Below are 16,700 nucleotides of genomic sequence, written 5' to 3'. Positions count from 1 at the left end.
GAACGTTTTTTTTCTCCTTCCTTTGCTGACTCTTCCGGGCTCTTGCAGCTCCTCCTGCTGCAGGTTACTCTGGTGCTTCATGTAAAGGACGGGCCTTTACGCAAGGAGGGTGTTGGAGAGAATGATTGAATCTGTGGAGATTTTCATTGCCTCAAAGGTGGGCAAAGGAAGGTCTGCCCGAGAAGTCAAAGATGTTAAAGTATTTCTGCCTTATTTATTGAATGAGTGAGTGAATGTTTGGGGAAACTAAGTGGTTATGTGTACCCCCAAAATTGTGAAAACCAAGACGGGAATGTGTCTTTGTCATATTGAAGGAACAGAAGTTCTTTGTGTCTCCTTAGCCTCCCCTTAGGCGTCCCTCGCTCTCTTTCCTCTGCAGTAGCTAGGGTATGGTGCTCCTACATGATTAAACAACACTGGTTTGAGATCAGATTTTTGTATTTTATACTTGAGAAGAAGAAAATTTTGTTGAAAGGTATGTTTCATGATTTCTCATGTGATAAAATGTCTTCCCTTTGCCAGCAATTCCCAAGTAATGTGATTGCCTTCAGATATACAGAAAAACAAAGAACTAAGCATCCTGGATCATGTATTCCAGAACTCAGATTGTGCATTTAGTGTTGCTAGGGAGGATTTATCAAGTCATTGCTCCAAATCGTAAACTTTTCAAAGTGGAAGTGCTTCCTTGAGGACCAGAGAATCCTTCCTTTTTTCCACAAGCGGTAAATTTACCATAACCATAACCAAAAGATGAATCTTTCTTCCAAAAGATGAATCTTTAGTTCTTTCCATGAATAGAATTGAACTTTTTGATGACTACATTAGTGTCATTGAAGCTGAGGTGCTATGTCATTGTTTTGGGGATTTTAAATTTCACTTACGAATGGATTTTGTGAGTTCATTTTTCTTGTTTAAAATGGACACATGTACTTTTTTTATTAACTGTCATTATTTTTAAAATTTGTGCTTAATTTTTTCTCTAATCTAAACCATATTTAATATGTTTACTTTCAGGAATTACCCAACTCTGTCTTTCTGGTGATGGAGGTAGGTAGTATACAGGTTTCTGTTTAATTTATTTCAAATTTCTTTTGATTAATAGGTACTTTAAAATTGATGGTAGGTTATTTGAAAATTTGGATTAATAAAGTTGATTCAGTAATTTAGATTCTATTTTATAAGGAATATAAAATTTTTAAATGTTGATTCTATAATTCTTATAATTTGTGAGACTTGATTTATATTATATACAAATGTATTTTTAATTAAAGTTAAGTGATAATGAATTGAATTAAGCTTGAAGCAGTGTCTTATTTTAATTACTTTTTCTTTTATATATCAGTATTGCAATGGTGGAGACCTGGCAGATTATTTGCAAGGTAATTTTTTTATTTTGTCAGTGTTCAGTGTAGTAATGTAGTCTGTTTAGTCTTCATTTACTTCTGAAATATGCTACCCCTGTTTTCTGTACTTGTATAGAAACATTCAGTAAATATTTGTGTATGTGTAATTGTGGTCACTTTGCTGACTGACTGTCATTTGTTGTGGTTTTGCTCCTAAACGTTGCTTGTGTATAAGTACTTGTTTATGTGTGCCTCTCTCGGACAGTTTGAGAGGTAGGGCCTCTCCCCAAGAGAGAAAAACCAACAGAATTTCTCTTCAAAAGATGCTAGTGGGCTGCTGTCAGTGAACCTTTAGTCCATTTCATTTACTTCACAAAAACAAAACAAAACAAAGCAAACCAGAATGGAAGAATGTATCCAAGAATGTGTTTATTAATGTGAATGTTGCTCGTAAATTTTTTAAAATGTTATAAGGGATTAAGTGTAACCTTGAAATTATTATGTGGCCCAGAGGTAAGATATTTTGTGGCCCAGGGGTAAGATTTTAGTACTGGATGTTGCTAGTATGTAAAGTGTATTCATGTAGGACAGTAAGTGCTCAAATCAAGTTGTGTCCCTCCAAAGTGCTTTTTAAAACGGCCTTAGGTGAGGCCAGCACCTACTTTCTCTCCCCTTAAAGATACACGGGGAGTAGGCAAAAAGGGAGAGGCTCGTCACGCAGCCTAGAGACAGGCCATGACAGTTGCTTGTGAAAACACTAAGACAGCAGTAAATACACACACAAAGGGTATGGACAGCTTACAGAAGAGAAACAACATATTTCAAATGTTCAAGTAAACGAGGAGTGCAATTGAAAATGAGATTTTAAAAATCTTTAGAATATATTGCTGAGGTTTGGAAAGCCATGTAGAAATAATGTAAAGAACACAAGGATTACTCCTTCTAAATACAGCTGAAGCTCCTGTAGGCCCTTCTATGATCCTACTCCGGTCCCTCCCGCTTAGAGACAGCCATTATCCTGAACTCAGGAGTTTAGTCCATGTGTGTTTTTGTATTTCCCTGAGATTCTTTTTTAAGAAATTCTCAGTTTGATGAAAAGATTTTTCAAAATGTCATTTCCTAGTGGATACCTTGCAGAGACAGGCACTTTCTTCACTGCTGGGGGAGAGGAGTTGGAGCTAGAAGACACCTTGCCTTTACCTTCTGGTCCGCCTCTGAATCTTGAACTCCTTGACTGCTTAGTGATCCTGATGAAAGCTCCTTTCCCTGGGGTCAGGTTGAGGGGCACCTTAGCCGTTTAGAGCCCTCATTGGAATATCAGTTTCCTTCTTTCACAGAAATCCTGTTGGACTGACATAGGTGCTGATGCTGCTGTAGCAGATTTGTTAGCTTCGACAGCACTTTTGTCTGTGATGTTGAGCTCTGCATTGGATATTCCAGAGCAATAGTGCTAGAACAGGAGACCCAAGAGTAAAGAGCTTACCAGAATGCTGCAGTCAGGCAGGCAGGCTGGTTTGCAGTAGTTCTGTTGTTCATATAACTTAATCACTATGCGATTTTGGTTATTATTTAACCTCTCCCTGGTCTCTAGCTGCCAGTTGAAGAGACATGTAAACTAAATTTGGTCCTTAAGGAATTGTCTAGAATTAAAGAATTGTCTACTCTTCAATATGGTACCATGGACCACGTGGGACTGTTGAGCTCTTGAAATGTGGCTAGTCTGAATTGAGATGTGCTGTGATATAGAACACACGTTGGATTTTGAACACTTCATAGGGAAAAAGAATGATTATATCTTAAGTTTTTTATATTGATTATAGGTTGAAATGATAATATTTTGGAAGTAGTAGATTAAATATATGTTAGTCCACCAGTTTCTTTTCATGTTTGAAAATGTGGCTACTAGAAAACTTGAAGGTACATATGTGACTCACATTATATTTCTGTTGGAGAGCACTGGTCTGGAAGATCTGGCGGCCAGAGGTCTGGATGGTCTAATGCCGCTAAATCACAAGACAGCTATTTAGTCCTTTTATTTGCTTTGATAAATAAAGTCCCTTTTCTATCGAAAGATAGAAAACAAATTCTATCAATTGCAAGTTTTAAATAAGACAAATTGTAGAGTACTTGGTAAGTTGTACTTTAATTCTAGCAGATATCTTCAGTGTGGCAGCCACAGCTGAGCCTGCCCTGCTAGGGCGAACTGCTCGAGAGTTCATTCATCTGAGAGTTTTCATGATAGCTGTGCCTTTAAAATGTTAAACTTTTAACGTGAGAATTTCAATTTATGGGATTGTGTTGAGAGTAGGCATCCTGTGTTCATAGAAATATGTGAATTTTTTACTGTCGTTGGTGCCCAGAAGCAGCCTAAACTAGTTCATTAATTTTTCCCCACAGGAACAGTGTTAGAATTTGGACTCTGAATCAGATAAACCCTAAGTCTATTCAATAGTATGTCATGGGGCAGTGATACTGGTTCTAAGCAGCCGTAGTCATTTAAAGTAGCAAAATTTTTCTAAGCCCTAGAATGAAAATGTAAATGAATGAAATGGAAGAAACTGTACCATCCTTTTTTTTTTTCCCCCCCCTGCTGTACGTGGGCCTCTCACTGTTGTGGCCTCTCCTGTTGCGGAGCATAGGCTCTGGACGCGCAGGCTCAGCGGCCATGGCTCACGGGCCCAGCCGCTCCGAGGCATGTGGGATCCTCCCGGACCGGGGCACAAACCCGTGTCCCCTGCATCGGCAGGCGGACTCTCAACCACTGCACCACCAGGGAAGCCCTGTACCATCCATTTTAAAAATTTTATTTATTTATAATACATTTAATTAATTTATGTATTCTTGGCTGTGTTGGGTCTTCGTTGCTGTGCACGGGCGCTCTCTAGTTGCGGCGAGCGGGGGCTACTCTTCGTTGTGGTGCGCGGGCTTCTCATTGCGGTAGCTTCTCTTTTTGGGAGCATGGGCTCTAGGCGCGTGGGCTTCAGTAGTTGTGGCTCACGGGCTCCACCAGGCAGGCTCAGTAGTTGTGGCGCACGGGTTTAGTTGCTCCGCGGCATGTGAGATCTTCCCAGATCAGGGCTCGAACCCGTGTCCCCTGCATTGGCAGATGGATTCTTAACCACTGCGCCACCAGGGAAGCTCTACCGTCCACTTTAACTGTTTCAGTGTAACTTAAGTAAGACATTACAAAAATAAAGCTCTAGTTGTTGATTTGATGCTCCCACTAATGTGCAGTCATTTATGTGTTGCCACCTGCAGGAAAGTAGATCTGGAAGAATATACTCCAGAGGTAAACAGTGTTCATTCATCTCCAGGATGGGATTAGGGAAGATTTCACTTTTCATATGTTTTAGCGTATTTGGATTTTTATTTTTTAATAGCATCAGGAAAAGAACTCCAAAGAATTTTAAAAAGTGGATAGGTTAAGAACGACCCTCACAGAAAAAAGTATTAGATAATTTTTTTTTAAAGTACATTTATTTATTTATTTTTGGCTGTGTTGAGTCTTTTATTCATTGTTGCGCGCGGGCTTTCTCTAGTTGCGGCGAGCGGGGGCTACTCTTTGTTGCGGTGCACAGGCTTCTCATTGCTGTGGCTTCTCTTGTTGGGAGCACGGGCTCTAGGTGTGTGGGCTCGGTAGTTGTGGCTCATGGGCTCTAGAGCACAGGCACAGTAGTTGTGGAGCACAGGCACAGTAGTTGTGGCGCACGGGCTTAGTTGCTCCATGGCGTGTGGGATCTTTCTGGACCAGGGCTCGAACCCGTGTCCCCTGCATTGGCAGGTGGATTCTTAACCACTGCACCACCAGGGAAGGCCAATTTGGTAATTTTTAAACCATGGGGATTTAGTTTATTTGAAGATGTTAAGGACATGAACTGTCACTTAATGTGTCATTAAAATGATTTTTTAAAAAAATTTAATTAATTAATTTATTTTTGGCCGTGTTGGGTCTTTGTTTCTGTGCGTGGGCTTTCTCTAGTTGCGGTGAGCGGGGGCCACTCTTCATCGCGGTGCGCGGGCCTCTCACTGTCGCGGCCTCTCTTGTTGAGGAGCACAAGCTCCAGACGCGCAGGCTCAGTAGTTGTGGCTCACAGGCCTAGTTGCTCCGAGGCATGTGGGATCTTCCCAGATCAGGGCTTGAACCTGTGTCCCCTGCATTGGCAGGCAGATTCTCAACCACTGTGCCACCAGGGAAGCCCCTAAAATGATTTTTAAAGTAATATTTCACTTGTTCTGAGTGTTAATGTTATTTCTTTCTTAATCTTAAGTGCATATGGAAAGGTTATAAAGAACATATTCTAGAGTTGTATGGGCAGAAGTATGTTCACAAAGGCTTTAAAATGGGGCCATGGATATTAAATCCCTAATGTAGATTCAAGGAATGACTTTTAGAACCACTGTCTTGAAGTATATATTTGTGTACTGCCCACATTTGAGTACTTACATGCCAGACCTTTTTCTAAAGTCTCTATTATTAAATATGCTGTCTTGCTTGATTGTTACAACAGCCCCGTGTGGTTAGTCTGTTTTCAGCTTTTTATAGATGAGGGTGGGCACAGAGGGGTCATCTTCCAGGGTCACAGAGTAAGTGGAGGAGCTGGGATTTGAACAAAGGCAACCTGACTCCAAACCAAGCTCTGTTCTGTTACGTGCTCCAGTGTGCGCGTAGAAACACTGCTGTTTGCTGAACAGTGACTACCCTCAGATCATTCCTACCACCTCTTCGTAGTACAGAAGACATGGCTTCTTACGGGTGTCTTTAGTTAGGAGAGATGCTGCAGTGAGGCGGTGTGTTGGCAACAGGGAGATGGGAGGAGACAGGTGTAGGGCCACCAACCCCGGCAGGCCCACGTGGAAGGGATGCCCAAGTCTCGCCATCCAAGCAGTTCACCTGTTTTTAATTCGTGCTCAGGTAATGGTTGGAATTAAATGTGGACATTTATTCCAGGTATTTGACATGAAGGGGCCTTATTTTTGACTTGTGGAGGAGACTCACATTTGTTGAGCACCTCTTGTTATGCTCATTCTTCCCAGTAAAAATGCGAGAGGAAAGCCAAAGAGGAACACCAGTGAACATGAAAGGTGCAAGTGTAAATCAGTTCTCTGTACAACAGATTGATTAAAAATTTTGAGATATCCGCTCTCTCTTCACAGACTTAAATTGTTAAAGTAAAAACTGAGAAAATGCGAATCCCAGTTCCGTACTCCCTCAGTGTTCTCCTCAGAATATGCAGATGATGCTTGAATGTTGATGGAGCGCCTTTTCTCCCAGCTAAAGGCACTCTCAGTGAAGACACCATCAGAGTCTTTCTGCATCAGATTGCAGCCGCCATGCGGATCCTGCACACCAAGGGGATCATCCACAGGGATCTCAAGCCCCAGAACATCCTGCTGTCCTATGCCAACCGTAGGAAGGCCACTGTCAGTGGTATTCGCATCAAAATAGGTACCTGGCTCAGTATTGTCTCATGCAAAGAACGTTTTTGGGACTTGGTATTTTTAGATAATTTTAGTTCAGCTTTGTTAGAATGATGGACTTTGTTGAGGCACTTTTAACATTTTTATTGAGTTCAGTGAGGTACATTTGGATATGGGAACCCTTTACATTATTGGCAGCAGGCGCTAGACGGGGCCAAAGACCCCATGCTAGGAGCTCTGAGTACGACTCCCAGCAGGAAATCCTGCTTCTCCTTATCACAGGGAAGCTAATGTATCATGGTTGCTGGCAGCAAATTAATAACCCTGATTCTTTACAGCTTGTTGGATTTTAACGTGAGGGACCTGAGAGATCATTTAGTTCAGGCTTCTTACTTGGAAGTTTTTTTAGCACTCTCAGGATTATTTGAAGCAGTTTATAATGCTAGATTTTTTTTAAAGTTTTTCTCTTCGTTGGTGGAAAAATGATTATTTAGCAGTATTTTAAGAAATCTCTGATATTTTATGGATTACATCTGGTATCTGGAGGAGGACAAAAACAGCTCCAGTTCTATACTGGTATTGATATTGGATGAGAGCTGTATTAATGGATCATGTGTTATAATTAGCATTTTCTCTTGCGAAGTGTGGCACTTCCTTCTTGGTTACAAAACTGGCAGAGCAGTGACTTGTGCAGTTGGTGATGACTACTGTTTCTTAACTTGTTGAAAGTGAGGTAGCTCTTTTTTCTTTGGTGGACAGTCTTATTCAGTAAGCTTTAATTTCTCACAGTTCTTTTGTACGCTCCTATATCTTTAAAGAATCATATGATCTGTGTTAACTGAGCAAAGATATCATTTGATTTTCTCCTTTTTATTTTGTGAAATAGCGGATTTTGGTTTTGCTCGTTACCTACATAGTAACATGATGGCTGCAACGCTGTGTGGGTCTCCAATGTACATGGTGAGTGAGTGTTTGCATCCTTGTGTGTTTACAGCACAGCAGCATAAGCATTGGAATTTAAGTATAATGCTTGTTTCCAAGTAAGATGTGATTTTATATATAGTCTGAGTTTTTATTATATTACAAATGTTAATTCTATTACTGATAATGATATAATGCAGACGTCTTTCACTTTAGTATAGCGGACTGTGAAAGTCTGTCATCTTTGCCCATTGGCATTTATTTTTTAACATGATTAGTTAGTTATTATGGTAGAAATCTCCTGTTAGATTAAATTGAAAACAAAAGTTGATGAAATATGGTCATGCTATACATAATGTATAATTTTAGGAATACTTAAAAAAAAACCTTTTGGGGCACGTACCTCTTCAGCTGTAGGGTATAGTCATCTTCTGCATGTTGTCTCTTTAGACAGTATCCCTATATTGTAGAAGTGTTTTCCATCAGTGTCACACTTAACAGCTGAAAAAAATCTTAGTTTTCCTCTTTATCCTCTCCTGTGGTTACTGTCAGGTCTAATAGGGTGAAGCTGTGAAACTTCTGAACTAATGTGAGGTGTTAAGCCTGGAAGTACCTTAATTCTGGAACTTCAGAATCCTGTGAAGTAAATAAATGTACCTATTTCAGTTTTAATTTAAAATGGTTTTATGTTCAATTAGGGTTTCTTCTAATGTAAAACCACTTTGAGCTAAGGGAACTAGTAATCAAAGTGCAGAAAAAATTTTTTGTATTAGACTTACTTTTTCCTGATCATAATCTTACTGCTTATTTAGTAAATGTTATAATTTAATATAATTAAATACCATTTTGCACTTCTTGAGTGTGAAGGTAGTTCAGCCTTGAACTAATAACCTTGAGGATAGACAGTGCTTGGGCTGATTATTAAAGGGAGGTGGCTCAATAAGAAATTTATTAAGGACAATAAATAAAAATGTTATGCCTGGAAAATAAAATTTCACTATCTTTTAAGTGTATTTGACATTCCTATTTAATGCTATGCTTGCCTTGATGGATGGTATTTTTAAAAAGCAACATCTAATGAGAGGGTGGGAAAATAGCTGTGACAAAGCAGCAGAGAAAAAAAAAATTGATTTTTTTGGCTGCTCTGAGCAACATGTGAGATCTTAGTTCCCCGACCAGGGATCGAACTCACGCCCCCTGCATTGGAAGTGCGGAGTGTTAACCACTGGACTGCCAGGGAAGTCCCAAGATAGTTTTCATTATTGTATTTTGCATAATAGATTTTCCATTATTTTAAAAGTTTTCAAATGACAGGAATAATATAGCAAACACTTGTGTACCTACCATCCGTATTTAACAAAGTTAACATTTTGTCATGTTTGCTTTGATCTTTTTTTTAGAAACAAAGTATTTCAGAAACAGTTCATGTGCCCTCCGTAGCCCTCCTTTTTCCATTTCCCACTCTCCTACCCCAGAAGTAACCTCTATCCTGTAATTGGGGTATATTTTTCTTTATTATTATTTTAATACTCTTTTTGTAGTTTATGTGTCCATAATATTATATAGAAATGTTTGTTTCTGCAACTTGCTTCTTTTCATGCACCGTTGTTTCTGAGATTTACCAGTAAGCCTCAATGTAAGAATGTGGTTCTGTATTCGTTGCAGTATCATTTGATTAGGGCAATATCACAGTGTGTTGTTTTTATTTTTGTGGTTTTGTTAGGAGTATGACCTTTTCCAGCTAATTAATCCATACATATTAATTATGTAAATGACCTAATGCATGTCTCTTGAATTGTTTTATCCCCAGGCTCCTGAGGTTATTATGTCTCAACATTATGATGCCAAGGCCGACCTGTGGAGCATAGGGACAGTGATATATCAGTGCCTTGTTGGAAAACCACCTTTTCAGGTACCTTGACTTTTTTTGGATGTGCTCAGTTTGGGAATCTTCTCATTTTGCAGTTGCCTTTGACTTATAAAATGGGGAATACAGTTGACCCTTGAACGATGTAGGGGTTAGGGGTGCTGACCCCTTGCAGTGGAAAATGTGCTGTAACTTTACAGTCGGCCCCTTGTACTTGCCATTCTGCATCCGTGGGTTCAACCAACTGCAGATCGTGTAGTACTGTAGTATGTATCGAAAAAAGGTTCCTGCACAGTTCAAACCCATGGTGTTCAAGGGTCACCTGTACTTTGAAAGCAGTGTTTCTGGTTCCTCTGTGACTTATTTTGATTTTGTTAACAGGCAAAACTGCTGTAGTGAGCCAGAACGTCTTTCGCTTTTTCCTTTTTTATCTGCCTTCCCTAGTAGTTGGACTGGGCCTGGGGCCGCTTAGGTTCCCCAGGCTCATAAAAGCTGGTGCAGCTTAGCTAACAACCTGGTGGGAAATAGGTGTGAACAGTGATGTCAGCGCTTCCTGCTTAGCCTTGTTTTGGGGTCTTGGAATCCACGTGAGGGCTAGGGCAGGTCTGGGAAGATCACTGGAAACTGTCCCCAGCTCTCTATTCCTGTCACTGCTGGGTGAGAGGTAATTATTTAGGCTTTATGGAAGTTACTTTGAGTAGGTCTTCCTCTCCCTTAACATCCTGTCAAAAAGAGGCCTCCTAGGGTATAATCACAATGATTCCTCTTGAGTTCATACTGCCCAGTTACAAAGAGGAGTTTTGAATCTGAAAACTGGAACAGAGTGAAATTATTTGCCCAACATGGTTTTTAAAAGTCGGTGACACAGCCAGGTTGAACACTTAATTTCCCAACCTAGTTTGGGCGTAGAGACAGCTTCACTAATTCAGCAGCGCTTATTATGAGGGTGCTGCTTGTTACTATGGCAGAAGAGTAGCAGTCATCTGAGTTCTCTTCCTTGAATCCCTCGGAGGTAAAATACACCCTGATCTTACACAGTAAAAATACACCTGTGGGTAGGCCATGTAACCTCCAGAGTAGTGATTTTCAGGCCTTTCTGAGAATCTGACCTCAGAAAAGGTACATTATTGTGCCCAGATGTGCAGAATTCACGTACAATTTCAGAAGTTTTTTAAGTTCCTGGTGCCCATCTATGGCTCCTTCAGCATTCCATGGCTTTCAGGTTCAGAGTTTCTGTTCTATAGCAGAATGTGAGCTTTGATCATATGATTTGGAATTTTTGCCCTTAGTTGTTTAGGAAATTAAACCTTTTTCTTCCCCTTTTTTTTTTTTTTTTTTTTTAAAACAGGCTAATAGTCCTCAAGACCTACGGATGCTTTATGAGAAAAACAGAAACTTAACGCCTAGGTATGTGTTTTGATTACACTGGGTTTTACCATTTGTCGGTGCAGTGTTGTCTATTTGAATTCTATGTGTTTTATGTTTTTCCGTTATTGAATCTTTTTTCAATTAACAGTAAGGAGAGCTCTCATTTTAACAGGAAATTAGAAAATTACTAGTGTATCGTAGGTGCCTGTGTGCTGTATCATTTTCTTTCTTTTTAAAAATGTTAAGTTTATTTAAAAGAAAAACCTACAGAAGTTATATGTGTTCTTTGAGGAGAGGGAGATGCAAACAGAATAGATGTGCATAAAGTAGAAAATAGCTAGGCTTTCCCCTAGAAAATAGCTAGCTCTAAAATAGCTAGAGAGTCCCCAAGTTAGATGTAACGTATTTTGTTTAATCAGATCCCTGTTTTCATTTTTTTGGATACTACAAACAGGCTTTACTGAGGAGAGATTGTGTATGTGTGTGCGTGCGTGCATGTATACACACATTTGTGCATTCCTTTAGGATGGACTCCTAGAAATGGAATTGTTGGGCTTAGAGACACTCTCTCCAGCTCGGCTGGCCCTGTTTGCACTGCTGAACAAGCAGTGCGCTCCTTTCCTGCGTTCTACCAGCAGGGGTTGTTACCAGTCTCGATGCCTCCCAAGCAGGGCCAATTAGCTCTTCATTTAACTTGCATTATTTTCTTTACTAGTGAGGTTGGCTCGCTATTTGTTTAACATCCTTTTGTAGTTTTTATTCTGTGAATTACATATTCCTATTACTCACTTTTTTTTTTATTGCCTTGTCCTTTTTTATTGGATTTCAGGAAGCTGTGTTATTTCTCACTTGTATTTATTTAAGCTCTGCCCTTTTGCAGATGGAATTGGAGGTGGCTGTTTGTCTAACAGAGAACTCTGTAGCAACCGTTAGTGCTAGGTCGACATTGTGTTAAAACTCAAGATGGTCTGTGCTTGTGAAGTGCTGTGTTCTCGCAGATATTCCAAAAACAGCAATAAGAAGCACGATGCAAGAGTCTTCCCAAATTGATGCTATTTTTCAAAGGCAGTTGCTTAGTGTTTGTTTGTTTGTTTTTTCCTTTAAGGAGTGAAGGTCTACCATGGTTCTCTTGGTATAAAATGTAGTGTTTGTGAAACTGTATATACATTTTCATTTACTGTAATGAAGGCGAAAGTCGTGTAGTTAATATATAAACTCACCACTTAGGTGGTTTTTTTTTCCTTTCCCCCCCCAGCATTCCCAGAGAAACATCACCTTATTTGGCTAATCTCCTTTTGGGTTTGCTTCAGAGAAACCAAAAAGATAGAATGGACTTTGGTAAGTAATATTTTCAAATTTTGTATGTATGCTAGTTTCTAATTTTATTTTTGTGTATTCAAAAAAGGTTTTTTTTAATTTATTTTTTATTGAAGTATGGTTGATTTACAATGTTGTGTTAGTTTCTGGTATACAGCAAAGTGACTCAATTACACATATGTATACATTCTTTTCATATTCTTTTCCATTATGGTTTATCACAGGATGTTGAATATAGTTCCCTGTGCTATACAGTAGGACCTTGTTGTTCATCCATCCTACATATACTAGCTTGCATCTGCTAATCCCAAACTCCGACTCCATCCCTACGCCCCTACCCACCTTGGCAACCACATGAAAAGGTTTTTTTAAAAGATACTATAAATGTTTCAGAAGAAAATGAAAATCAGTTTTACTTTTCTTTCTATCTCTTTGTCTTTTTTCTTTCACGTATTTTGTAAATGTATGGAAGGTATATAAATAGTTAATATAATCAGTAATTTAGAAGCTATTATCCTATTTGTCGTTTCACTATTGGCCGATATTTCTCATGGTCACAGAGCAATCTCAGTTTAATTTCTCCCTCGGAAAGATAAAAATATTTACCAAACTACATGACTAAAGTTTAATTCCAATTTTTACCACACTTTAAGAAAAGATATGTTTAGACTATTTCATCTTTCCGCCATACAGAAACTATTAGAGCTACTGTCTACTGAGAACATTTACGGGGACAGTGAACCGAGTGCTTCCGAGTGGGAGGTAGTTTAGACTAAACCTGACTTCAGCTCATTCCTGATTGTGTATTACCTGGAGAACCTCCGTGCTGGGCTGTGCCATTCTCCTTGTCTGCTCTGTGCTATTTAGTAACATACAATTTGGAGACTTAATGAAGAATGAGATGGTCTTCATGAGGTTTTAAAGAAATAACGCAATTATACATACAGGAAAAGAGTAAATTAATGAACTGCCATGTACTCACCTACTTATTTATCTTTATCTAATTAGCAGGCTTACTGTGTAGGTTTTATCCTTGGTGAATAGCTGAAGAAACTAAAAATCAAATTAATAGCTTTTTTAAAAATGTGAAACCAGCTGTAGGAATATTTCTTCTGGGACAGGAGAGTAGAGTTTATTATACAAATCAGCTGTCTAAGATTTCCCGTTAGGACAGTTAAGAGCCATAGTTCACAGAGCGATGAGCGAGGGCCTGGTCACAGTTCTCCGTGCCCTTGTCTGTTTGAGGACAGCACACACTAGAGGACACATCTGCTTTAGTCGCCTCAGGGGTGCTGTGCTGGTAATGGACACTCTGAGAATTCACACCATTATTTTAAAATTTTCATTCATTAAGAATTACTTATAATTTGATGGGTTTTATGGATGATTTATAAAATAACGTGCTTTTACATTTAAAGGAAATGGAGTCTATGTAAAGAAGCTAATAATAATTATGTATGATCTCAAGGATATTATGTTAACTACATTGACGAGGTTAACCTATCTGCAAAAATCAACATCAGTTTAATGGTTTCATTCTCATTTTCATTATAGAAGCATTTTTTAGCCATCCTTTTCTTGAGCAAGTTCCAGTAAAAAAATGTGAGTACCCACTTTTTACATTTCTACTTAAAGAGTGAATGCAAGCTTAAGGAAAAATTAGTATTTGGTATTATAAAATTAATTTTTTATGTGCTTCTCAAGATTTCATTGAGCTTTTCTTAAATATTTGTAGTTGTGTTTATTTAATTACAATTCTGTTTTTCCTTCCAAGTCCAAATTGAAAGAGTTTAGTAATTACTGCATTTTTGGTTTCACCCATGGGAGCTGTAATAAGTAGGTGAATGTAAATTTTTGGCCAACACAAAGCTGTAGTAGTTGTGACAGGTTTGCTAGTGGACAACTTGTGTAATCGCACTCCATTCGTCGGTGTTTCTCCCCCAGCCTGCCCGGTCCCGGTGCCCGTGTACGCCGGCTCCGCCTCTGAAGGTCCCTGTAGCAGCTCTCCATCCTGTCGCTTCGCCTCTCCACCTGTAAGTCCTGGTTGTATTAAAGGTAACGTTAGAGCCTATGTTATTGCATCTGCTCACAGAGCCTGCAGATACGTCGTGGGTATTCTCTTTATGTGTGGAGTTTCCTAGCGCAGCTGAGGCCTGGGCAAAGAGTGCTGTTGTTGAGGCCCTCGGTCTGGACTCTGCCTTATCTGGCTGTGCACACTCCCCTCGTGACTGGTGGACACAGTACTCTCACCCTTTCGTGACCAGTGAGGTGGGGAAAGATGTCACTGTGACACGTAGATAGGTAATTCGCATTTGTTTCATGAATGTCATAAACATCGGTCTGGACAGTTATCGTACATAGAACTTGCAGTGGTGGACGAGTGCCCTCTGAGCGGACTTCACTGCCTTAGGCCCCGTAGTCATAGTGACTGGCCCTGTGAGCTGGCTCCACTGCAGCCTCTTCCCTCCCCAGGGCTGCCCGATCCGTGCACCCCATGGCCATCTTCCCTGCAGTCTCAGTGCTTCTTCCTGATCCTGAGAACTTACGGCCACTTCTGGTCATTCCTTCCTTCTGCTCTGCTCTCCCAGGTCTTGCCTTTCCGACTTCTGTGCTTTTCTGGACTTTCCCCCACATCTCTCTTGCTGCCTGAGAGGGCTGTGACCTTGAGACTTTTCACAAGCCAAGGTCCAGGGGCCGTTGTGTCAGCCACTGCAGGTATTTTCCAGACTGGCCTGGCAGACGTGCATTTCTTGAATTCTGCTGGCAGAAGGGTCGGGGAATCGCAGAGGGAGCTGGTTGGGTGATTAGCAGCTTGAGGCTTAGGAGTCTGGGGCTTGGGAGCTTCCACATCCCTGACTTGCCATATTACCTATGACAGGTGACTCGGTGTCTCTGAGCCTGTTTCTCATAAGTAAAGTGAGTATAATTTACCCACTTCAGAGTTTTTTAAGGATTAATGAGCAAAAGCACCTGCTCCAGTGCCTGGCACACAGTAATACTCAGGAAGTGGCAGGTGCAGTTATTCTTATTTTCCAGGGAAACCTAGTACCCCACAGAGAAAGCAGATGCTGCGGCAGCCTGTTGCGAACGGATGAGCCCTAAAGCTGGCAGGAAGCCCTTCTGCACAGCCCTGCAGGCTCAGACCAGATAGACTAATAAGACTTACATTACATTCCCATGAACTTAAAAAAACTAAGAGGGGCAAAAAGTGTTGTATATTTCCAGTTTCAGTCTGGAATATAGGAAAACACTGGATTTGGAGCTACTGGGGAGAAATGCAGAGGAACTGCAGGGAAAGACCGAAGGCTCTGTTTGGAGCCGGGCAGGACCAGCCTCAGCGCTGGCCCTGCTGCTTGCTCACTATATCCTACAGGGCAGGTCAGTTCCCAGGCTGAGCTGAGCTTCCTTGTCTGTAACGTAGGTTACAGAGGCCTGGTTAACCTCTGGTTGAAGGGGAGTGGGTGGTAGTATGTAGTGAGTGCTTGATAACTGTAGCTACCATGATAGAGCACGTATGTGATACAAGGTGACACGCGGTGTGAAAAGCAGAGATGGTGCTGGAGAAGGACAGCAGGGGAGAAGCTGAGTGTGGGAAAGCCTGGGGGATGGTAGGACCCCAAGGGAGGAGAAAGAGAGGGGCCGCCAGGAGGGACGCAGCTGGGAAGTGCTTTGACTGGACAGAGTGTGCTGGACTTTTGTTGGATGGGGATGCTTTGAAAGGGAGCGCAAGACAGCAGCGTGTCTTGGGCCGCTGGGAAGAGTGGAACAGGTGCTTGCAGGAGGAGGGGCGAGGGGCGGGGGAGGGGAGACATACTTAGATGCTCAGAACTTTGGTGGAAAAACCTTTTTTAGAAGGCCTTTATGACAAGCTAATGCTTGAAGTGAAAATAACAAGGAAATCTGGAAATAAGAGGAGAGCAGGAATAATATAATGTAATGTAGTGTAATTTCCAGTTAGTGAGATTAGAAAATGGGATGATTTGTTAGGCCTTGCTTTCAACATAGTCTGCAAAAGTGAGAGGACTTCCTATAGGCACTGCCTTCCTTCCTACGGCTGCAGCAGACTCTTGTACTGAGGGTGGATGCATGCAGGCATGCCCACGTAACATTCTCTTTTTTACGTTCTCACACAAATATCCAGCTGCTACTTCATTCCAGAGAAATCTTTGAAAGGTGAAAAACAAAAACTCTGTAACAAAAAGCTCAAATCACTCTTTTAGTTAGGATTCTGGCTATAGGCTAAATGCTACTTAGATAATATCTCTTGAATATCTATTGCTTTAGTCACATTTATTAAATGCCTACTTTCTGTGAAGTTTTGGTTGATACCAGTGGAAGATATGACCAGGTCCCTTCACTGAGGAGCTTTTAGTTTAATTGTGTGGAGAAGAGGCAGGTAAAGCATCGCTATAGAAGCATATGTATACACGCCTTTACTGCCTGTGGGAGTGTGGATGAGGGGCATG

At 40.6% G+C, this 16,700-nt stretch overlaps 1 protein-coding gene across 3 annotated transcripts in view; it reads left to right on the top strand.

The window, feature by feature from the left end:
• ULK2 (unc-51 like autophagy activating kinase 2) overlaps positions 1–16,700 on the top strand; it is a 67,103-nt gene that overhangs the window by 10,003 nt on the left and 40,400 nt on the right. For all 3 annotated transcript variants that reach the window (XM_079905336.1, XM_079905335.1, XM_079905337.1), the window contains exons 4-12: positions 1,015–1,047; positions 1,343–1,379; positions 6,616–6,789; positions 7,648–7,721; positions 9,493–9,594; positions 10,898–10,956; positions 12,173–12,255; positions 13,789–13,836; positions 14,179–14,267. In XM_079905336.1, the coding sequence (XP_079761462.1) occupies positions 1,015–1,047; positions 1,343–1,379; positions 6,616–6,789; positions 7,648–7,721; positions 9,493–9,594; positions 10,898–10,956; positions 12,173–12,255; positions 13,789–13,836; positions 14,179–14,267 (699 nt within the window). The remainder of the gene's footprint in view (positions 1–1,014; positions 1,048–1,342; positions 1,380–6,615; positions 6,790–7,647; positions 7,722–9,492; positions 9,595–10,897; positions 10,957–12,172; positions 12,256–13,788; positions 13,837–14,178; positions 14,268–16,700) is intronic.

The sequence above is a fragment of the Stenella coeruleoalba genome (assembly GCF_951394435.1).
Source record: "Stenella coeruleoalba genome assembly, chromosome: 19".
Lineage (NCBI taxonomy): Eukaryota > Metazoa > Chordata > Mammalia > Artiodactyla > Delphinidae > Stenella > Stenella coeruleoalba.
This window is presented reverse-complemented; position numbering and strand designations above follow the sequence as displayed.